The 24,293-nt window shown below is 42.0% G+C and overlaps 1 protein-coding gene across 1 annotated transcript in view; it reads left to right on the top strand.

The window, feature by feature from the left end:
* Window positions 1–24,293, top strand: part of OXCT1 (3-oxoacid CoA-transferase 1) — a 202,569-nt gene that overhangs the window by 157,698 nt on the left and 20,578 nt on the right. Inside the window, exon 14 of the mRNA XM_073621764.1 lies at window positions 7,115–7,204. Within this exon, the coding sequence (XP_073477865.1) occupies window positions 7,115–7,204 (90 nt within the window). The remainder of the gene's footprint in view (window positions 1–7,114; window positions 7,205–24,293) is intronic.

Raw genomic sequence — 24,293 nt, 5'->3', positions numbered from 1 at the left:
ATAACATTTGCTCTGAGGTAAGCTTTCTCTGTGAGGCTTATTTATTATAAGGGAGTGATCTGAAGTGAAAGCCATGCACATCCCATTAACCTGTCCCTTCTCTCAACAAGAAAAAGAAAGATTGCTCTGGTGACACATAGGTTTCCCAACAAACTAAACGGTCATCACTGCCCACAGGAAGTCTTGCATAGCCCAGCGTTCTCCCAGTAATTGCGCTGAACTATTATTCCATGTAGAAATGGACCACCCTTACATTTGTGTGGCACATTGTATGCCACCCTCAGACTGGTCACCCTGTCTGATAAATTGGCTACCTTACATGTGTTGGTGTACATGGAGCATGTTCCCACATCTTTTGGGCATTTCGTTCCTCCAATATTAACTAGAGAAAACAAAAGGAATTGCAGTAACAACTAATCATGTTTGTAAGAAAACGAAATAAATCTGTGTGGTGAGATAGAATTGTTTACCATGCTCCATGTTTCTTTTCTCTAGTTTCAATCTATGACCCTGTAAAATCTGGAGAAACTTTAACCCCTCTTTAGCTCCCCATTTTTTGTTGTGTCTAGAATTCTAACGGATCTGTTCCTTAATGGAAAGTTTTTTCTTGGAATGTAAACCTGCCTGTTGTAAACAATTTGTAGTGTCTAAAACTAGCAAGAACATATTTTCATTTTCTTCTTTTTTTTTTTCTCTAATTAAATAAACTGCCTTTGTAAGTGCATTTTCATCCCATTTTCCCCTAAATGTTTCCAGTTGCTTCAATGGCTGCAGGGTGTTCTGCTTTTGCCAACTGTCCTTGGCTCTTTTTCCTGGAAATTTAAGCTCTTTGTTAAAAAAAGAAAAAGAAAAAAGAAAATCTGCTCCTGCCTGTACTGAGGCACTCTGTTACCTGCTGTGTTTTAACAATAATTGTCAGAACAAGGAACATCGGCTGCAGTTGAATGTTTACTGGATTACAATAGTTGTGATCATTCTTGGTGTATCTTGATCGTCTAGTCAAATGTTTTTACATGGCAAATATACTTCAGTACTATTTCTTGAGAGCTTGTGCTAATGTCAGGTTTTTCTGATGGCTGGAAGTGAATCAGTCATGAGAGAAGAGTGGCTTGTCTGGTGTCAATTGGCCAAAAGTACGAAAAAATCCATATCACTATTAATCCAAGGTCAGTAATGCAGAACGCATTGAAGCCAACGCTTTATCATGCCAGGCAGGTATCTAGATTCCCCAATGACAAGTCTGCAGCCATGCATTTTGTGAATGGCCACATGACGTGTCGGGTTGATGCAAATCGGGGCAAATGATGTAATATTGGTACAAAAAAAGCAACTGCCCCAACCTATTACTGGTCTTAACAGCAAGGAGCACATGGAAGGGTGATGCATGTCAAACAAAAACAAAAATACCCAGGTTAACTTGCCATCCTGCAACAAACCGGATTGTCCTGTCTAACACTATGCGTTAAAAACCGGTTTAGTTTGCACACATTTGCAAATGCATGCGCAAGCTGCAGAGGCCGCAACAAGGATGTGATATGCTGGAAGTTGTGCTATTTGGCATATATATATATATATAATTTTTTTTTGTTTTATGAATAGCAAAAAGCCACCCAAATACCCCTACTGAGCTAAAATAAAGACCACCTTAGAAATTATTATACCCAAAGGTTTTTCTTTAAAGTGTAACTGTAGTTTTTTTTTTTTTTTTTTTTTTTTTTTTTTTATTTTGGTGTGTGGGTTTTTGGGTCCCCTTTGCTGTGCCAACTTCCTTGGTGGTACTATAGCATTTTTTTGGATGCCACAGTGAGGTTCAGAGTGACTGGGTAATGCATACAGTGGCCTTTCGGGCATTTGGTGATTGAGCAAGATCTTGGGTTTTCAGTTCACTGGGCTTAGATGTGCATATGCATTGAATTTCCTCAGTGAGTCATAGGCGAACATAAAGTTGGCTGAAGAAAATAGAGTTTGGTATTGAAGTCGGTGGGGCCAGTGTCCTCATAGAAGTACAAGAGTTGAAGTACAGAGTTACTGATTTTTCTGACCTTGTCTACACTTCTATTTTAGAATTTCTTGTTGAATCTTTCAGCAGCCCGATAAAAATTAAAACTGTATATTGTATTTTCTCGAAAAACAAAGCACTTTGGAATCTGGATGTATTCTCACCAGAACCCTACCTGCATGTTTGTATTTATTTCCACTTTCTATGATTCATCTCAACCTACCAGTGTGGCAGAAACTTGCGTAACATATTTCCCTTCCATCCAATTATCTGTCAGCGTAGTAGAAATATTAAACGCGAAGTGCCTTCGGAGGCAAAGACCAGTGTGAATGGTTTTGTGTTCCCTGTAAAATTAGTTGAAATGTGTGAACACTATGAAAAAAAAGTTACTACAGTCTGCAGAGGAATGTTTTTATATTGCCATCTGCATGCACTTCTGCTTTTACAATTATTTTTGACATTTTAATTAAGGTTTTCCACTTTTAAAAATGGAGAGGGAAAAAAAGGTCATGTGACCATCCCTGGTTCTGATCTATATCTGAACTGACCTCTGGAAGGTGTCAGGTGAAGCCAGCACATCACAGCAGTAATGCCCACTAACCATCAGTTTTTTTATAGAAAATGAATTCGAACCCCCAAACATATATTTTTTAGCAGAGACCCTAGTGAATAAAATCGCGATCGTTGCAATTTTTTAATTTCACACAGTATTTGTGCAGTGGTTTTTTCAAACAGTTTATTGGGGGGGGGGGGGGGAACCCCACAATATATAACCTACATTTTTTTCGTAAAATATAAAAGATGTTACACTGAGTAAATGGATACCTAACATGTTACGCTTTAAATTTGTGCATGCTCATGGAATGGTGAAAGACTGATCTCCATAGGTGACAATTGAAAAATGTATACAGGTTACCTCTTTAGAGTTACAGAGGTCTAGAGTAAGAATAATTTGCTTTTGCTAAAACGTTTGCGGTGATGCCTCACGTGTGGTGCAAACACCATTTACGTATGCGTTCGTATGAGCACAGAGGTAAGGGGGCGCTTTAAACGTGTGTTGTTTTGTTTTGTTTTTTATCACTTTTATTCCTATTACAAGGAATGTAAATGTCCCTTGTGATAGAGATAAGGGATGACAGGTCCTCTTTCTGAAGAAATCTGGGGTCTTATAGACCCCAGATCTCTCCTCCTACTTTTGAAAGCAAAGGATAAAAAAAAACATTTGATCTTATGCTTTAAAATAAATAAATAAAAAGTTACTTTCGCCCATGACGTTGCTCCTTTCCTCCTAGATCATAGAGATGGGGAGAGACTATCTGGTCTCTCTTCACCTCTGTGACCAGCCTTGTGAACCGTTGGATCTGTTCGCAGACTCGCCAGTAAGAACAGTCTGAAAAACACTGCTTCTAAAAGCGATCCAGTGGCTAATTAGTCATTCGCATCACTTTTTATGAGAAAGGGAATGAAGTAAATACCACTTCAAAGCCGTAATGTATATATGAACATCGGTCTTTAAATGAATAGAAGACAATAAATCAGATGCTGTGTCTTGCATGTGTTTGTAGTCCAGATCACACTGCACAACAGAACACTAGTCTGAGCTGCCCATCTATACTAGTTATGGTTTCTGTATAAGTGGATATAATGGTACACTATATAGCCTAATAATATAGTAAGGCTTCCTTCACACGCTGTGTATGTAAGTGTACAGCTGGTGGGCTGCTGCTCCCAATTTGACTTGTGTCTGTGCAGCTGCTGCCTCCCTATTGATATCAGTGGGACTGCCTGCACGGGGAGGGATGTATGAACACCTGTGCGAGTAAACAGGCCTCTCCACGGGTGTAAAATTTAGTACGCTCTTTGTGAATGGGACCTGAGAAACACACGTCCTGTCTACTTGCTAAGTAACAGTGTAGGTGAAGTACTAGGTAGGATTTGGCGTGCGGATGGGATATATGCTGCTGTAACTTTCTTATCCAGATGAAACTGGCTCTATGGAAGTTGTGTGCATCACATATGACACAGCAGAAGTGATCGAACACCCCCGAAGCCCAAGGAGCCTGCCTTAGTCAGTGGGTTTTATGGAGGACTATGCATCTGCTCCAATGGCATTCAAATATTGTAGAGCAGGGATCACTAAATGGCGGACCATGGTCTGGACCTGGACCGAGTGACAGTCCTGTCCCTGCTGCCGCTGTCATCGTCACAGCAGGGCAAGGGGATGGGAGGAGCTGCAGATCCGGACAGAGCAGTAGTCTATTCAAATTAACAAACAGGTATTCATCCGCTTGTTAACATAATAAGTTGGACAGCTCCCACTCTGTCCTGATCTGCAGCTCCTCTCTCACCCGCCATGCTGTGAGGATGACAGCGGTGGCCGAGCGGGAGACTCAGGAGAACACACCCCAGGCTGAAAAGTGCCTCTGCCCTACAGAAGGTAGGAGTCTGTGCAGGGGAGACTTGCTTTGAAAGGGGCATAAAGTACATCAAGCGTTAGATTGTATCGGGTTAGCAGCAGAAAAATATTTCTACAGTTATTTGTGCACATTTAATTTTATATTAAATCTATCCAATTTTAGATTTGAATGCTATAGAGTTTTTTTTTTTTTTTTTAAATCTGCATTTCCGGTTCCCATGACATTGTTTTATTTTTCTTATTGTCATCTAAAAACTTGAACATCTTTTTTAGCCAGAACAATTTTGCTTATTGCTTTTACTGTGACCTGGTATCTTGTCTCTGGTCTTGCCCTACAGTAAAATAAATGAACCTGTGACCGAGGGAATTGTCTGACCAGCATCTTGCAGTACATTATCTCTGCAGTTATGACTCTGCTTTTGTTGGCGGTCTCAGGCTGCATTTCTGATTAGTTCTTTTCAGCTAGCAAGCTCTCTATAGATTTCCAGCTGATGCCACCAGCTATAATTGTGAAGAGAATTGCTGCATTCACATTGACCCTCTTATGGTACTAAGATGAATTTATTTTAGTGGACAGCAAGTTTTTTTTTTTTTTTCTTTTATATTCTGGCTGCTTTGACTACTACAGGTCGGTAGCAAAGCTTTAGACCTTTTCTTGGAAAGACATTGTACTAAGAGGGTTGTGTAAGACAGGTTATTTATCCAGGGGTGACCTTGCAGAGTGTTGGGAGTAAATAGGCCATATTGGATGGATTAACTCTCATTGCTAATTCGGTGGTACGGATGCTGTTGAACTATCTTGGAAATATATACTGTTTTGCAGTACTTTTCCCAAATTGGAGTTCTCGTAACAGCAAAGTAAAATGTGTATGCAAAAACTATTTCAGGAGTTTATTTTATTATTTTTTTTTATTTTTTTATTTCTTATCAGTACAACATATTTGCATAGAGGAGCTATGTTCTGTGGGCTGCTCAGCTAGAGCGGAAAAAATTAGATGCAAATGGGGTGGCTATGATATTTACAAGAGTGTTTGTTTTATTCCTGTTTATATGAATTTCCTTATTTTGAATAAAGCTATTTTGGATTAAATCTAGAAGGGGATGGCTACACAGAGGTTTTTTTTCCTTGATGTAGGGAATACATTAAAGTGACTGTAAAGGCCTTGTTTAAAAAAAAAAAAACCTCCACTGTGCAGCATGTTTTGCACAGAGTGGTGGGCCCGAACCTGCTTTTCTGGGGTCCCCCTGCGGCTCCTCCCCACATCTGATACCCCCTCGGAGAAGCGCTTCCCCGAGGGGTTTACCCTGCGGGCGCGCTCCCGAGTCCAGCATTTGCATCTATAGATGCAGAATGCCGAACTCTGCCCGGTGAACGCGTCATTGGATTTGATTGACAGCAGCGGGAGCCAAAGGCTGCGCTGCTATCAATCTATCCAATCAAGAGCCGGGAGCTCGTGGAGAGAAAGAAAAGCGCATCCCTGCCAACTGAAGGGGTTCAGGTAAGTAAAGCTGGGGGGCCGGTCACTTCAGGTGTTTTTTCACCCTAATGCATAGGATGTATTAAGGTGAAAAAACACGAATCTTTACAACCCCTTTAAGGTAAAAAGAACTTTGCCTTTACAACCACTTTAAAAGATTAATTTAAGACCCACCCTTTCCTGGAGCCAATCAAATGTCAGTGGGCTTTACAGACTGCATTTGACAGTTGTATGACATGAAGTAGGGTGTAAACCCAAGAGTGTCTGAGGTTGAATCTCACTAGAAGTTAAGGGCCCATGTACAACCCTTGTATAGTATCTAAGGGGGTGCAATGGGGATAAAGTTGACTTGTTTACATAAAGTTAACCTTTTCTCCATTATAAAAGTACAGTATACAACCGAAGAGCATTTATATGCCTTTTTAGGTTTTAAGCCCTTTTGATTTAGTTTAACTTGATTTTCTGGAGGCTAACGCTCCCTGTCTTTCCACTAATGAATGTGCCCTTACTAGCCACTAAGGCAGTCTCATTGGACCGTGGAATGGCAATCGGAGTTCAGTCAGGAGTACAGGTCTCCGTGATCTAGTGAAGCTAAATCTGACGACTTAAGGTCAAAATGTAATAGTCCATTTAAATTTGCAGCCAGTACAAGATGCTTAAGGCTTCAAGTTTAAAGTAACTGTAAAGTCTTGTGTTATTTTTAACAAAAAGAAAAAAAAACAAAAAAAAAAAAACAAACATGTAATACTTGCCGGCACTCTGCAGTGGATTTGCACAGAGCAGCATAGATACTCCTTCTCGTGTCCCTCTTCAGCGCTCCTGGCCCCTCCCTCCTGTTGAGTGCCCCCACAGCTAGCAGCTTGCTATGGGGGCACCTGAGCTGAGCCACAGCTCTCTGTGTCCATTTAGACATGGAGCCGTGGCCCGGCTCCGTCCCCCCTTTGTCTACTGATTGGCTGACTGACTTTGACAGCAGTGGGGGCCAGTGGCCGCGCTGCTGTCTCAGCCAATGAAGAGGGGAGTCCCTGTCAGTTGAGACACTCCTACAACATCGCATGATCTAGATGGACCTCAGGTAAGTAGGGGGGCTTACCAGGTTTTTTTTATCTTCATGCATAAAATGCATGAAGATAAAAAAAAGACCTTCTGCCTTTACAATCACTTAGGTTTTGATTAGCTTTGATTTATGGTTGTAATTTTTTCCTCATTCTTGTTTTTCAGGGCAAAATGGTGAAAGGAATGGGTGGTGCCATGGACCTGGTGTCAAGTGCTGGAACAAAAGTAGTTGTCACGATGGAGCACTCAGCCAAAGTAAGATCTTCTCTGGTTACTCAAATGTTTGCTATTTTAATTAACACTTTTATCTGCTTATTGTATTTCACTATGTGCATTGCATATGCTCACTGCACTTATTCCATTAACCAATAAAATTATGCCTTTCATTCATGAACCGTGCACTGAAGAGCAAAGTGAAGTATTAGTCAGTGTGGTAACCACTGTAACCTGGCAGTGCTCTTTTCCTGGTTTCAGCTGCCAGCTTGAACTTCATCTGCATAGCATTTGCCAGGAGGCAGTAGGGTTTATTTACTAAAGGCAAATATACTGTGCACTGCAAGTGCACTTGCCTCCGAGCTTAGAAAATGAGGTAAAACTTCACTTTGCAGAGAGTACTCAATCACATGCAAGGAAAATAAACACATTTTTGTTTGTGCATGATTGGATGATAGAAACCAGCAGAGCTTCCTCTCATTTCAGAGCCTCCCCCCAAGATCTAGAGCGAATGCATTGAGCCCGGGTTCACACTGCCCACGACTTCAAAGTTGAACCCCAGTGTGACCTCGGAACGACATGTGTGCGACTTCTTTAACAGAAGTCAACGCAAGTTGTAGCAGAGTCGGACCAAATGTAGTTTAGGAACCTTTTTCTAAGTCTGAGCGACTCAAGATTAGAACAGTTCCATTGCAGTAAATGGGGTCCGACTTCTGATGCGACAAGTGCTCCATAGTTGGAGCAATTGTCCCATCAGTGTGAACCGAGCCTTAATGTGCACTTGCAGTGCACAGTATATTTGCCTTTAGTAAATCAAACTGTTAGCGTTACCAAGTCGTAACTGTGCGCCATTAGTGCACAATGGATGGATGTGTGTGCATGCTCGATGGATTTTTGCATGTATGCACAAATGCCGCCGAATGATATACCAGCAACTGGCCAGAAGCTGTCAGCATTTTTGTGGATGCGCCGCTGGTCTCTGCCTGGTCCTATATACTGCCAAATAATATGCATGTGCAGTGGAGTATTAAAGATGGCTGCATGGAAGAGGGGCAGGGGAAAGCCATTTTTCAGTTGGTTTAATTCAGCTTTAAATTTTTTTTTTTTTTTTTTCTTAGGCCTAATGGGTTTTAGTAAATCAAAATCTGAAATGGACCATAAAAGCCACTAATAACAATTGCTTTGTAATGGATGATCATTTTATAAAAGTAAACGGTTTTATTAAGGAGAAGTTTATATCTTCAAGATGCCCACAGCTTTAGCTATATTTTTAATCCAGATTGTCGGCAATGTTTTTCATAACTTTAGTGATATTATTTTTTTTTCAGTGGTAATGCTGTAAATAACGTGTAAAATTGATTTGCACTCTTTTTTAAAAGAACAGAATGTTCTCTGCCAGAACATTATTTGAAGAGCAGCGCAGCTTACGGCTTCCTACCTTATCTCAATGTGTGTGCGTGGATATATGTGATTTGGCTTATTAACGCAAACTTGATTTTTCTTTATAAGTGGCTTCTTTATATACATTTGTTATGAGGGCGAGCAGTAAAATTTGCGTTATGACTAGCATTGCTATATTAACTGCATCTTTTGCTGCTTTATGCCTTCACAGGCTTTTGAAGCATCTCTAGTGTTCAGTGTGGAAATGTCCTTCTGGTGCTATCAACAGCTGATGCTGCAATATTCATATGGATTTCCAAGGTTATACGTAGTTGTACAGGCTTAAATTGAATTGACCTAAACTGTTTCTAGGTGTGTGTGTGTGTGTGTGTGTGTGTGTGTGTGTGTGTGTGTGTGTCCATTTTGCGGTATCTGTAAGTCCTTTTTGTAGTTTTCATAATGTCAAGTTAATAATCAACGCTCGGGTGAGACTTCTTGATAGCCCTAGCTGCTAGAAATACTCCATCCACTCCAGGAGAAGCTATCTTTGCATTGAGAGTAGGTAAACCACCGCTCAAGTATTAATGTCAATAACATAGTCCCATATCGTTCATTCTTATTCTTCTTTTATTCTTAAAATTCTTTTAAACGCTCACCAAATCATGCAACCCATAACGCATGTGCGGGTCAAAGCTTAACATATATAAAGAGGGAACTCTGCGCTTAGGTATAATTATATGTGCAAAAATAGCAGCCAGCACCACATGTCCTAAAATAAAAATTAATGTAAATACGTGCAGCGCTTAGAAACAAGCAATATTACATTCATTTACATAAAAAAGCTAAACGTTGCTAATCAAAACACCATCATATTGTAATAGTGTAAAAAGTCCATACAATAATTACAAAGGGAAGTGTATGAAACAGTCCACCACAACAAATATACACTGCTGCCGATGTCATTGGCACATGCGTACTGAAGGAATGGCCCGCTCGTACCATTTCTTCAGGACCTGTGCCATGACCAGTGGCACCCGTGTGGGAGTGACGTCATCGTGGCTCTGGCAATCACAGCGCCAGAGCCCGCGAACCCGGAAGGAACTTTGGGAAAGATGTCGCCATGGGAGCGGAGTGCAGGCGGCACTGCAGGGCATCATTCTAAGGCAAGTATTTCATAATGCAATGCATACTAGCTCATTATGCCATTTGTCTTGCAGGTGGTTTATTTTATTTTTTTTTTTTTCAGAGGTTTACAGCCTCTTTCATAACACACTCCAGGTTTTGTCTTCATCCTTACACCTTACATCCTATGTTCTTCACCTTATTTCTCCAGAAATAATACAAAAAAAAAACTATTATAGAGTACACTCTGGACCAAGCTACATAATTTGGCAAGTGATTGTGCTCACATGTATCTGTGGCAATAAAGTGTTAAAATCACTCTTTAGCATGTGCCTTCTCCCTCAAGCCAACCTGCTCTTACCACAATCTGTTGCCTTCAAACTCAGAACCAAATCACACATTTCACAACTTTCTTCCTCCGTGAATCTCCTCCTTAGTTTCCAGTGATCACTTTTATTTCCTCCAAGATTTTACCCCCAAAAATATAGATCTATAGTGTAATCCACCCAAACTATATCAACGATTGTGCTCACATGTAATTGTGACTCTCAGGGCTTAAAGTCCTGTGCTACACAACTCTCCTTCTCTTTTAGTTCTCCTTTATGATCCCACAAGCTCCACAATGTGGTTTACAGCAGTAGTTCTCAACCCTGTCTTTAAGTACCCCCAGCAGGCCATGTTTTGGAAATTTCTCTTAGATAAAATAGCTGCCCAAAATACCAAGCCATTGACTCTGATTTAAAGCACCTGTGTAAGATGAAGGAAAACCTGCAAACATGGCCTATTGGGGTACTTGAGGACAGGGGAACCACTCATTTACAGCATTTATTTAATGTGATACCGAAAACACACAGTTAACCACTTCAAAACCAGGCACTTATGCACCTTCCCGCCCAGACCAATTTTCAGCTTTCAGCGTTCTTGCACTTTGAATGACAATTACTCAGTCATGCTACACTGTATCCAAACAAAATTTTTATCATTTTCTTTTCACAAATGGCTTTCTTTTAGTTATATTTAATCACCACTGAGCTTTTTTGGGGGTTTTTTGTGATATAAGTGGAAAAACAGTGAAAATTTTGAAAAAAAACACACTTTTTTTTTTTTTCTTTTTTTTTTCTATTGTAAAGTTTTGCTAATAAGTCATTTTTCTTCATAAATTTGTGCCAAAATTTATACTGCTACATATCTTTGGTAAAAATAACCCAAATTGGTGTATATTTGGTTTTTGTTAAAGTCAGTCTACGAACTATGGTGCCACTCACTGAAAATTGATCACACCTGATGTACTGAAGGCCTCTCATTTCTTGAGACACTAACAAGCCAGGAAAGTACAAATACCCCCCAAATTACCCCTTTTTGGAAAGTAGACAGTCCAAAGTATTTACTAAGAGGCATGGTGAGTTTTTTGAAGTTGTAATTTTTTCCCACGATTCTTGGGAAAATTAAGATTTTTTTTTTTTTTTTTACACAACCTGGTCATATTAACAGATTATTTCTCTCAAACACCATATGCATAATTGCAACTACACCCCAAAATACATTCTGCTACTCCTCCTGAGTATGGCGATACCACATGTGAGACTTTTACACAGCCTGGCCACATACAGAGGCCCAACATTGAAGTAGCACTTTCAGGCGTTCTACAGGCATAAATTGCACATCTCATTTCTCTCATTTCTCAACCACCTATTACACTCTTGAAGGCTCTGGAGCACCAGGACAATAGAATTGTCCACAAAATGACCCCATTTTCAAAGCGCTTTTTTTTTTTTTTTTTTTTACACAAAGTTGTCCCTTTTGTAAGATATTTCTAACACATAGCATGTACATAGCAAAAATTACACCCCAAAATACATTCTGCTACTTCTGAGTTTGGCGATTCCACATGTTTGAGACTTTTACACAGCCTGGCCACATACAGAGGCCCAACATCCAAGTAGCACCTCCAGGCATTCTAGCAGCGTTAATTACACATCATTTTCTGACTACCGATCACATTTTTGAAGGCCCTTCATATTTCTAACACATAGATACATGCCAAATAACAAAAGATTACCTGTGGTTTTCGAAGTGCAGTGGTCCACTGAGGCGATCATTGGTCCAGGCAGGAATGAGGTCAACGACAGCAAAAGCAATCATCCAGGCAGCAGGCAGGAATACTGTCCATAGTTCGTACAGGCAGAGATACTGTCAGCACAGCCAAAGCACAGGTCCAGGTAGCAGGCAGAGGTGTCCTGGCAGAAATACTGTCCAAAGTTAGTAGAGGCAGCAGCCAGATATATGGTCAACACAGCCAAAGTTTTGGTCCAAGCAGCAGGAAGAAACATGGTCCATAATGTCATGGGTCATTGGAGGCAGCAATATGGTCAGCACAGCCAACGTATTGGTCCAGGCAGCAGGAAGGACTATCAAGCTTAGGGCCAGGGGGGATTGGGGGTAGATGCTTCTCCCACCCAAATCGCTTTGAAGCCTACGGCAACCAGACACTGTTCTGGGAGTACAAATGAAAAACTGTTTTTCTCTACTCGGAAGGCTATTCTGAAGCCCCTCACATATGTGAGACCCCTGTGTACTAAAGTAGATGGCTAAAAGATCAGGTCGGTGCACGTGGAAGTCAGAAACTTGGTTTAAATCGGCAGGCAGAGGCATCGTCGGTAAACGGGCTGAGGTTGGTGCACGTGAAAGTCAGAAACGTCGTTTAAATCGGCAAGAAAAGACATCGTCAAGCAAAGACATCGCCGGTAAACAGGCCAGGGTCAGTTAATTAACATGGAAGATAGTAACATGGTAGCAGGCAAATGGGGAAATGGCAGTATGTTAATAATAAGGTGAACTAATATTAGATGTATGCATGATAATTTTTGAAGCAATCTCCGATGCACAGGCCAGATTGGGAGGGACATTGGGGACAATAATAGCTGGTATCTCTTCTTACTCCTCCTCTGCTGCATACACTACATTTCTTTTGGCGTCTTCTTCCAGAATCTGTGGGAGGAATGCTATAGAGAAAGTGTTGCTCGCGAAGTAGACTCGCACTATAAGAGCGAATGCTTCCTGGGGCGGGACCTTGTTGGTAAATGAGGGCAGTGACGTTCTTTTCAATATACTTAGGTAGGTGATTTGTTGGTTTTGAGTTGCTTTTTGGTAGCAGACAAATGAATTAAAAAAGGGCCATATGAAACGCAACTTTCTTGTACCAATAATGGGACTTTCTGGTTGATTAAATAGGGTTGTAGCATCTGATCGTTTAAATCCCCCCCCCCCCCCCCCATGTATATATATATTAGTAGTCGTGGACACATTCAGGCTTTACAATGGGGCCGCGTCTTCTTTGGATCTCCACCACGGTGTCATTGTGGATGGTAGAGCGGATGTAGACATCTTTTTTGTCCCTCCACTTCATAGCTAACACCTCCTCATTCCTCATGAATGCCGATTCTCCGTTTTGCAATTTTTTTTGTCAACTGATTTTGTGGGAATCCCTTCCGTTTTGTTTTGTTTTTTTTTTGAAGGTACTGCAGGTTTTTTTTTTACTATAAAGGTGACGAAAAATGGGCAGGCTGGTATAATAGTTGTCGACATATAAATGGTATCCTTTTTCGAACGGGGGGTTATGCCAGCTCCCACACAATTTTCCCACTGGTTCCAATATATGTGGGGCTGGAGCTGGCTTTGCCTTCGTAGATCCGGAATGTGAAGACTTATCCAGTCGCTCGATCACATAATTTAATTTCAGCCCATACCTGGCTCTCTTGCTTGGTATATACCGCTTGAAGTGCATTTGGCCAGTGAAATGTATGAGGGACTCGTCCACACAAATTTTTTGGTCTGGGATAAAAAGTCTCTAAATCGCTGGGAAAGGGAATTGATTAGGGGGCGTATCTTGTACAATGTGTCGTGGTTTGGATGATCTCGGGGAGGGCACTGTGAATTGTTATTGACGTGAACGCAATACCATGTCTTATCTTGTCCTGGACATGACAGCAGAATATATGGGCATGTGTTGGATGGGGTTGGTGGACCAATATGCATGGACTTTGTTCTTTTTTTGTAAGCCCCATATTGAATGTACGGCCCAAAAACAATTTAAATTCATCCAGTGTTAGACGTCGCCACTGGAACATGCGGGCGTAGGAAGAATTGGGGTTGGCAGCAATAAACTGGGATGCATACAGATTAGTTTCATCCACCATATTCTGCAGAAAATCTTGTGGGAAAAATAAACAAATAATCGAATTGAGAAAAATTCGTAGTGTCGGGCTGCACACCTGGCTGTGCGGTGAAAAGGGGGATGATGGTAGATCCTGAGTTGGCAGGCAACCATAAGGGGTTTGCCAGGGCATCGGGAAGGTAGGACTTGGGCTGAGTTCTTCGGGTTGGGCGTGTGATTCCAGTACTTGTACTGGGGTCTGGCACTGCTGGTGGTGGGCAGATCTCCTGATCTTGGTCCTGATCTCATTCTTTTGGGAGGGACGGTTTCCTCTGCGGACTCTGATCCACTATCCTCCACTGGCTCGTATTCCGAACCAGAATCTGATGATGGGAGCTCCCCGCTGCTCTCATCATCTGACATGGTAAGAATGGCATATGCCTCCTCAGGTGTGTAAACCCTTTGCGACATTATAGTAGTGCTTATTGGCGGGCCTATGTAATGGTACTGCTGGTGGTAGTGGTGGTACCAATGGCGGGCCTGATGGTGGTACTGGTGGTGGTACCGATGGCGATACTGGTAGCGGGCCTGTGTGGTGGTATAGATGGTGGGCCTGAAGGTGGTACTGATGGCTGTACTAGTGGCGGCCTGATGGCAGAACTGCCGGTGGTACCAATAGCGGTACTGGTAGCCTGTGTGGCGGTGGGCCTGTGACAGATGATTGGCAGATGGGCTGATTGATTGGCAGATGGGCTGATTGACAGATGGGCTAGGCTGTGTGACAGGTCCTCTTTAATGGGTATGGGGGGCTTGTTGTGCACAGTATATATAGACAATACACTACACTGACAGCTCACTTACTGATCCCTGCTCTCTCCTCACAAGATCTGTGTGTGAGGCGAGAGCAGAGATCAGATAGTAACTGCTTCTCAGTGTTTACATTTATGATTGGACACAGCCGGTCACGTGGTAAACAGCCAATTTTATTGGCTGTTTACCCTGATCGGGGAATCGCTGTGTCCAAGGGACTTGCGCCTTCCTCGATCCCTGCTCTGGGCGCCTCTGGCAGAGCGCGCCGCTGACTATGTTATGCCATGTGATCGGCTGTGACTTTGACAACAGCAAATTCATTGGCTCTTTACTGTGATCGGGGAAGCGCTGTGTCCGAGGGACACAAGCCTTCCCCGATCGCCGCGCTAACCCCCCCCCGAGCGCACACTAGGGGTATTCCTGCTGGACGTCATGACGCCCAGTCAGGATAACGCAACCACTTCCCGGCCGTCGATATGCTATAGGCCGGGCGGGAAGAGGTTAACTTTACATTGTCCCTTTTTTATTTCTGTATATGAATGATGGCATTTTATTTAGATTAGGAAAAAAAAGGTACTTCAATTTTTTTTTTTTTTTTTTTTACTCGATATACAGCTGCCTGCAGGTAAACATAAGCAGGAGGAGCTTATAGTCCTCTGCTGCTGGTTACATGTTTGAAAAAAAAAAAACAGCCTTTGGAATACAGAGTAAAAATAATCAAACTGGATTTCTGTCACAAAATGTCATGCCCCTCCAGTCTGTTTCTTAGAATAAGTGGGAGGTGAAGCCTCAATCAATGTACATGTAATATCCCACCCCCCTTATGTTTAGTTGGTTAGTGGGCAAGGAGGAGGAGGGAGGGAGTGGGCTGTCATTTACAACTGTGTATACACCCACATTTGTCTCTCTAGCCACATGGGCTGCTCCGATGTCATAGGGAGGAAATGTTTAGCATAGAAACTCACTGAAAACTGAGCATGTGCAGAGCTGCCAACACTGCTCTGCAAAATCCCTAGCTTAACTGGGGACTTGGACAGGAGATTGAGAACAGCAGAATTCGTTTTAGTTTTCTGTATTTTGCAAAAAAAAACTCATAGTGACTGAGTATGAACAGCATGTAATACACCATTTACTGTTGTGTTTTTTTTTTTCTTTCTTTCAAGTTAATTTGAAATTAAAACAATATTGGGTCAATTCGGTAAAAGTTACAATATGAAGGTCGTGTGACCCATTTTTTTGTAAATATCGCATGAGATGACTGTCAATTCATCAAAATAAAATATCCGACCGACTCCCGATCAACGCTCTCAGCCAATGGCTGGGAGCACTGACCGGAGTGTTCTGGCGGGGGAGCCATCCCCCTTTCAGAACAAAATAGATCAGCAGTGGAGTTCACTGTACTAACATCAGATTGTTAGTACAGTGGCTCTGACCAGAGCTGTAATATATATTTTTTTTTTTTATTTTTTCATAAAAAAACTAGGTGTGTACGGGGTTGTAAACTGGTTTTTCTTTCCCTCATTCTTCTTTTTACAGTAGGGATAGATATGCAAATGGACCCCATTTGCATGTCTATCCCCACTGTAAAAAAGAGAACGAGGAAAAGAAAAACCACCGCGTTTAAATCACTGCATTTTTCAGAAATGGATAATAAAGATGTGAAATACCTGAGCGATGTGCAACTGTGCCCAAAAACACATACCTATAACCAAAAAGTTCTCAAAATGTAAATGATGCACACAAAACCTTGTGATATAAAATCAAAATAGAAGTAGAGCTTCTTAATTATCAGTTTTGTGCTTCAGTGCAAGGAGTGAGACACCACCTTCACACACTCTCCACTAGAAGCATCAAAGCAGTTTACCAGATAGCTGCACCTCGGGGAGAAAGAGGTCAAAACGCGCATATCTATGGAATTATCCCCGTGCAAGATGAGAAAAGGCACCTGTCATACTCCATTCACATGATACTACAATACACCTCTGATATCCTTGTAACAGAAGGGATCTCTTAGATCTATTCTGCATTAGAGAACTCCTCCAATGCTGATGAATATCCCTTGAAACAACAATGCGAGAGAACTGAAGCTCTCCATAGACGAGCAATGGCAGGCCATCTGCCAACTAGTTCACCAGAGCTTGTTTAGTGAAATGATACAAGAGACAGATTTTAAAAATTGTAGCTTTTTGGTACAAGTCCCTCTTGCGGTTACACAAAATTGACCCTAACATTTCTTAAGCCTGCAGGAGATGCAACACTAAAAAAGGCACACTGTCATATATTTTGGCACCACAAACTACTACAAAAGTTTTTGGGGGGGAGTTCACAACTTTACAGGGCAAATGATCGGTTCCCAGCACCCATACTCCCCTGAATTGTACCAGCTACGCTCTAATAAAGTGCAACCCTCTTTACTGGTTAAACACTTACTTTGGCATCTCATTAATGCTGCACACAGCTTGATTCCCCATTTTGTTTTGTTTTTTTGTTTTTTTTATGGATGACAACCTACAGTGCTTTAGATGAAAGACTGGATAGATCAGGTGGATTAGGTTTTTAAGAAGGGTTCAATTATGCATTACAAACTTGACAGATTGCAACTACTTAACTGCATGTAGAATGTACAGGAGGAATTTTGCAGATCAGCATCATAAGGCTATCAAAAACTACCTCTCGTCACTTGTATACTACACTCAGGGTCAACATTTTAGGCTACATGCCCACAGACGTTTTAAAAAACGGGCTGTAAAGCCAGTACAGACGCTAGGAAAAAAGCCATGCTATCCGCGTTTTGCATTAAATTCAATGCATATTACTCCGCGCTGGCTTTCAGCCGAGTTTCTCTGTCTCTATTCAAAATCAGTGGTTCCCTATGGGAGCCCATTGATTTGGATAGAGGTCGCACCAGAAGCCTGATCAAGAGGATGCGACTTCTGGTGCGACTTGTGTGCTGAGAATCTTGAGGGGGGAACCCAGCGAAGATTTAAAAAAAAATTGCGTGAGGTTTCCCCCCCCCCCCCCACCCAAGGTGATACCAGACCCTTCGATCTGGTATGGATCTTAAGGGGAACCCCCACACCAAAAAAAATGGCATGGGGGTCCCCCCAAGATCCATACCAGACCTTTATCCCAAATCGCAGCCCGGCAGGTCAGGAAAGGGGGGTGAGCGAGCGCCCCCCTCTCCTGGACCATACCAAGCCACATGCCCTCAACATGGGGGGGGTTGGTGCTTTGGGGCAGGGGGGGCCCTGCGCCCCCCCACCCCAAAGCACTTTGCCCCCATGTTGATGAGGACAAGGGCCTCTTCCAGATGACCCTGGCCGTTGGTTGTCGGGGTCTGCGGGCGGGGGGGCTTATTGGAATCTGGGAGCCCCCTTTAAGGGACCCCCAGATCCCAGCCTCCCACCCTATGTGAATGAATGAGTATGGGGTACATCGTACCCCTACTCATTCACCTGGGGGAAAAAAGTGTCAATAAAGAAAACACTACACGGGTTTTTAAAGTAATTTATTAGGCAGCTCCGGGGGGTCTCTTCCGACTTTGGGGTTCTCTTCTGACTTCTCTGCGCTCTCTGGTGTCTTCTGCCGGGCTCCTCCACTATCTTCTCTTTTGCCCGCTCTTTTGCTAGCGGTTGCCCAGTCTTCTCCGTTGTCTTCTTCCCTCTTCTTTTCTTCCGATATTGGCTCGATGTTCTCTCCTGCTGTAATGCCACGTGCGCAGTGCACACCGACTTAGAGGCATGGGGCGGGGTCATTGGGTGATGTCATCCGGTGACCCTGCCCCTTATGACGTCACAGTCCCGGGGCATGATACCGAAGGGTCTGGTATCGCCTTGGGGGGGGGGGGCCTCACGCGATTTTTTTTTTTTTTTTTTTTTTTTTTTACATTTACCCCGGGCTCCCCCCTCAAGATTCTCAGCACACAAGTCTCACCGCAAGTCGGATCCTCTTGATCCGTCTTCTGGTGCGACTTCTATTCAAATCAGTGGGCTCCCATAGGGAACCATTGATTTTGAATAGAGACAGAAACGCCGGACAAGGCTTAACACAGCGTTTAAGCCTCGTTAAATCGTGTTTAACCCCATTTGCTGGCGTCTGGCGCTTTTACAGCTCTAGGACTGGAGCCTCAGAACGCACTGGTCCTGGGGGGTGTTTTTTGTAGCTTAAAAACGGCTATGCCATTTACAACTCAAAAACACCATGGTGGGCATAAAGCCATAGGCTAACATGAAGAGGCGTTTTTAAGCTGCAAAAAAATGCTCAAAAAAAGCGGCTGTAAAAACGTCCGTGGGCATGAGGCCTTACCCATGCAAACACCTGCCATTTTTTCCCTCCTGTTTGTTTTTTTGTTTTTTTTTCTCTCTAATGCATCCCGTGCTTCTTTCATTCTTCCCTTCCATCCACCCCTACCCCATAGGGCCGTCTCTCCTGGGTCAGCTCCAGGCTCAATATAGAAAAAAATTGCGTTTGAAAAATTGCTGCGCAAATATCGTGTGACATAAAAGTTGCCATGACCCCCATTTCATTCTATAGGGTCTCTGCTAAAAATGTATATATAATTTTGGGGGTTCTAAATAATTTTCTAGCAAAAAAATTACTAGCTGGCAGACTGGGAGAGGAGAGAGAGCTGGCCTGTCACAAGAACACCGAGTGGCACTCTGAAATCCGGTATAGACTGCATTTTTTTTTTTTTATATAAATCGCACGCACCTGTCATTAGGAGACAGAGGGAATAGTAGAGGCAAAGTGGCAAACAACCACTTTAAGCTTTGAAACCTGGAAGCTGATTGGTTTCTATGCACAGCTGCATCAGATTTTGCGCACTCCAGTTTTAGTAAAGCAACCCCAATGTGTCTTTAATGTGGGTGATTGCTTGCATCTATGGCCCCTGATGGTCTCTTTTGATGATGAAAAATGTAGGGTAGAGCATTTGATGATGTCACTACGTTTTTTACCTTTTAATGGTGGTATTTATTAAGGTGGTGGTTTTAGCAATAAGTGCAATGGCATTACAATCTCCACCTCATCCAATCAGAACACTTTCACAGGGATACCACAGGTATGGCATATGCATACTTGGAACCCAACTCTGGACAAATAAAAAAAATATATCCCTTGCATTGTCTGTGCCTACACTGCAAGGGTTGGTCATTTATGTCTAGGGGAACCTTAAATGGAGATCTGCTTACCAGATCCCTTATTCCTCCTAGCAGTTACTTTTCCCTGGAGATCCTGTACCCCCATACTCTAGCGGCCCGGGGTCCTGACTTCAAGACCAGAGCAGGGTCCATAGCCAAGAGACAGTCCACATGAGGACCACTGTCAGCCAGGGGAGTAGAGCAATGGTTCTCATCCTTAGTCCTCAAGTACCCCCAACGGGCCATGTTTTGGGAATTTCCTTTAGATAAAATGGCTCTTATCAATACCATGTCACTGATATTGATTTAAAGCAGCTGTGCAAAGTAAAGGAAAACCTAACAACATGGCCCGTTGTGGGTACTTGAGGACTGAGGTTGAGAACCACAGGAGTAGAGAATGCAGACTATAAAAAGTTTTCTCCTCTCCCCAGGACAAAACCAGCTACTTGCAGTGTGGTCAGAGCTGGACCAATTTAACTTGGCAAAAAAGCCATACCTTGAATTCTACTTGAAGACTAGACTATGGAATAACAAATTTCCATTCTGGCGCAAATCGGTGTGTTTTTCCTTCCCTTTTTTTTTTTTTTTTTTTTATAACTCCATGCTGCCAATTTTGTAAATATTTTAAGCATATGTGGATTTTTTTTTTTTTTCCCAGCCACAGCGAGTGTACCCACTAACCATCTCCAAGTGGTAAATAACCACAAAAAAATGAACCCAGGTCCAAATGCACAAATAAGGAGGCTTCAGCATTTAATGATTGGCGCTTGAATAGCTGAACGGAGATGGATGTGTTATTTAGGTGCAGCCGCTCTTGTTGCCACGGAAACCGTTCATTTCAGAATGCCTGTCTTGTTTCCTGGCTTCTCCATAATCTTGTTTAAGGCAATATGACAAAAGAGCAGAGAATTGTATAATTGTACTCCTTTTTGCTTTATTTTAGCGTGTTCCATATTTAACATTCCATACTTAAGTGCTGGAGGGCTTTTTTTTTTTTCCTCAGACTGTTCATATTTTGCTTGCTAAGCACCCTATTCAAATACATTGTTCTCATTTTAAACCTTTCCTGTTTTTTTTTTTTTTTTTTCCTTTTTACACTGGCCACATAATTAACTTGGTGGCAATATTCTTTACCTTACTTTTTTTGGTCACAGGCTTTTACAGGCTTTAGTGTGGGAAAATATGTATAACCGAAACTGCCTACCCTGCCTTGTGTTGAGAAAACTTCTTTTTTTTTTTTTTTTTTTTTTTTTTTTTTTAATTTAGCATTTAGAGAATATTGACCTGTTTAGAGATCTTGTCGCCTTGCCCATACAGGGCAAAGTGACTATCTGTGGAAAGGCTACCCACAGAACAATCCCCATTAGCTCCTCCCTCTGTCGGTGGCTCCACCAAAATACCTGGTGTCGGCTGATGTCCGAGCCCACATGGAGTTGTGATGTTGCCCCATCCTTCACATGAGGCTCTGTTGTGAGTATGACAACAAAGCTTTAACATTATGGATAATAAGAAAATCTAAAGTGGAATTGGAACTGTTGAGGTCCTCCAGGGGCTCTTGCTATAATATGCAAGTTTGCAAGGTATATTTGAACATTATGGTAGAGATCACTTAAGAGAAGTCCTCTTCGCCACCAATGTGATTGCAATGTGCAAAGCCTCCTAGACTGGTCTTTGTGTACAATACGAATGAAATGTCACCAGCACACTGTCCAGCTTGTTTCAAAGTGCACAGTTCTTTATTTTTGTATGATCACATAGAAAAGCAATGTTTTAGGACCCTTCCTCAGGCATTTGCCTGAGCATGGATCCCTGCGTAGACCCAAAATGTTTCTGTATGCTTTGTAGGATCACATAGACAAGCATCTTGAACTTTGAAACAAGCTTGTGTGCTGGAGGCTTATTTCACCCTTGTATGGCCATTAGTGTAAAACTTATTTAAAAAAAAATGCTAGAATAGAGGGGAACAAATTTAAAGGCAACAGATATTGAGCCTTTTTCTGCCGTACATTGCTGGCAATTCAACCACTTCACTTCAATTCAGGGTACTCTCACCCTTTCCTGCCCAGGCTAATTTTCAGCTTTCAGCGATGTCAAACAACAAACACTGTACCCATGTACCGCATGGGCGGCTTGTTCTGAAAAGCATCCTATGCCGTCCAGTCAGAACAATGAGCCCCCGCCCGGCCGTCATTCTGCTATAGTCTGGGCGGGAAGTGGATAAAAGTTCTTTTCATGCGCACAACATATCTCAATTCAGTTAAAGTTTGGCTAATGCTCTTTACATGTAGGTTCTTTTTAACCATGTGTACTACTACTACTGTAGCAAAATTCTCTACTAGGCCAAATTAAATTTTTTGTTAAACTGCATTAAGCCAATTTGTGTAATCTTACTCTAAAATATACATTTTGTGATTCATGAGGTTTTGCTAACTTTATAAACTCAGTACTGTAAACCCAGAAAGGTTTTCCTCTATCTCTTGAATAACAACCAGTAAAAGTTATATGTATTAGGTCAGTTACCAAATCAAAACCCCAGTTGCCAAATGGTTATATGCCTTGTGTTTTGTGTGTTAGCAGGAAGTGTGGCTGTTGCCTGATGCAATTATGACATTTTTATTTTTTATGTTGTACTGTATTATTATTATTATTATCATTATTACTATTATTTTTACAAGATACATATAAGCGTTCAGCTCTGCTTCTGTGTCCCCAGAGATCATGGCATTTAATATCCCTACCACAGTCGCACAAGAATAGTTATGTGCTGTCAGCAATAATTCAGACATGATGTAGGAACATCAGAAGTGACATTAAGAAGTGCTTACCAATCACTCGGCAAACACATCGAACGCGGCATCTGTGATCTGTGTTCATTTGTCAAGATGAAGAAGTTCAGATTAATGGCAGATTATGGCCCCTTGGCCCCGAGACTTATGATGTATCATGCCTCATTAAGATGGAAGGACATGCTTTTCTTATCTTAATTTGTGAGAAATCTCCTCTGGGTTCTGATTCATGTGACGTGTCCTACTTTCTCATGTACAATGCTAAATCCGGGGGGAAAAAAAGTTGTTGACCAGGCCTCTGTTTTATTACTTGGTTATCTGAACTTCCTAAGATTTATTTCAGTTTAATCAAATATTGTACATGAAATAGTCTGCTGTACTCGGTTCTATTTTCCCTAAATAAGGAAGACAAACATTAAACGGCTACTAGTTTATTATTGTGAAGCTTCTCTTGTTCCTTGCCAGCTTTGAATAGATGTTGCTGAGTAAGTACAAAACTCCATGCTAGATCAGTCGTGTTCCAGAATTATAAGATCTGTTGCAATGTACCCTGTGCATTAATGAACTGACTTTGAACAGTTAGACCAGTTATCTGTTCTTGGGTTGATCTCTTGTGGCAGTCATTTTGTATAACTCTCTCAGGGGAGGGTTGTAAAGAGGCCCCTTGTGCTATACTATATTTTAAAAGTAAAGGCTTCCACTAGTAAATTGTCTGTACCGCTAGACCATATAATGTATCTGTATTCGTAAGGGTCTATGAAGGGAAACTGTAAAGACACCCAATGTCCTTCAACCCATATCCTGTGAGTGCAGAGCATCTAGACCCCCTGTGTGTACCACACCCTGCATCCAGACTAGAATGATGCTGACTTCACAGTTGCTCAGAAGCATCGGGAGGACCCTTCATATAAGGAGACTTACAAGAAGACTGGCTAAGTATTTAAAACAAAAAGGGGGTTAGTGGGTTCCAGGATGAAGCTGTATTGGGGATAAAACATTTTTATATTTATATATTGCACAGTGCAAATCATTCCCATAGCACTATGGATTATCTAGAGAGCAAACCAGTAGTTGTCACCTTTTTCAGCCAATAACCCTCAGCCAAGTCTCTCTAAATGAAGCCTTGGCTGAAGTCTGGAGACTAAGAAAACTGACCCTTTTGCTTGTGTGTGTATAATTTCAGCTTGAGCTATTGAGCTCTCTAAAAAATGTTTTCCAACAGTAGGTAAAGATACTGTAAAACTAGTCTTATACATCACTAAAGTCCTATTCACCTGCTGTCATCTTTACCATGTTGCCTGCTGCTCATCTTCAGACACTGGGAGACCATTCATGATGTAACTCCCGGGCATGTCCACTGGCGGTTCATTGTCCGAGGCACACGGCTGAGTTCTAGACATTATAGATGCTGGGAATGCATCAGGAGTGTGCATCTTGCATGCACCATACAGTTTACAAAGAATTAAAAATTGCTAGGGGGCAATGGAAGAAATTTTAAGCAGTTAAGATCTGTATAAAACTATTCTGCCTCGTAGAAATGTTTTTATTTTAGCAATTTAGTTCCATTTTAGTCTCTGGACTCTGATTGCCTCATAATCATGCATACTTGGCCAAGCACATATACTTTTCAATGGAGTGAAGAGATAGAAAAGACACTGCTGGGGGGTAACTGGTGAAAAATAGTTACTGGGACAGGTTTTCCACTCGGGTCTTTTTTTTTTTCTTTTTTTCCCTGGGACTAG

The sequence above is a fragment of the Aquarana catesbeiana genome, linkage group LG01, assembly GCF_042186555.1.
Source record: "Aquarana catesbeiana isolate 2022-GZ linkage group LG01, ASM4218655v1, whole genome shotgun sequence".
Classification (NCBI taxonomy): Eukaryota; Metazoa; Chordata; class Amphibia; order Anura; family Ranidae; genus Aquarana; species Aquarana catesbeiana.
Note: the sequence above shows the minus strand (reverse complement) of the source record. Positions and strands in the feature narration are given on the sequence as shown.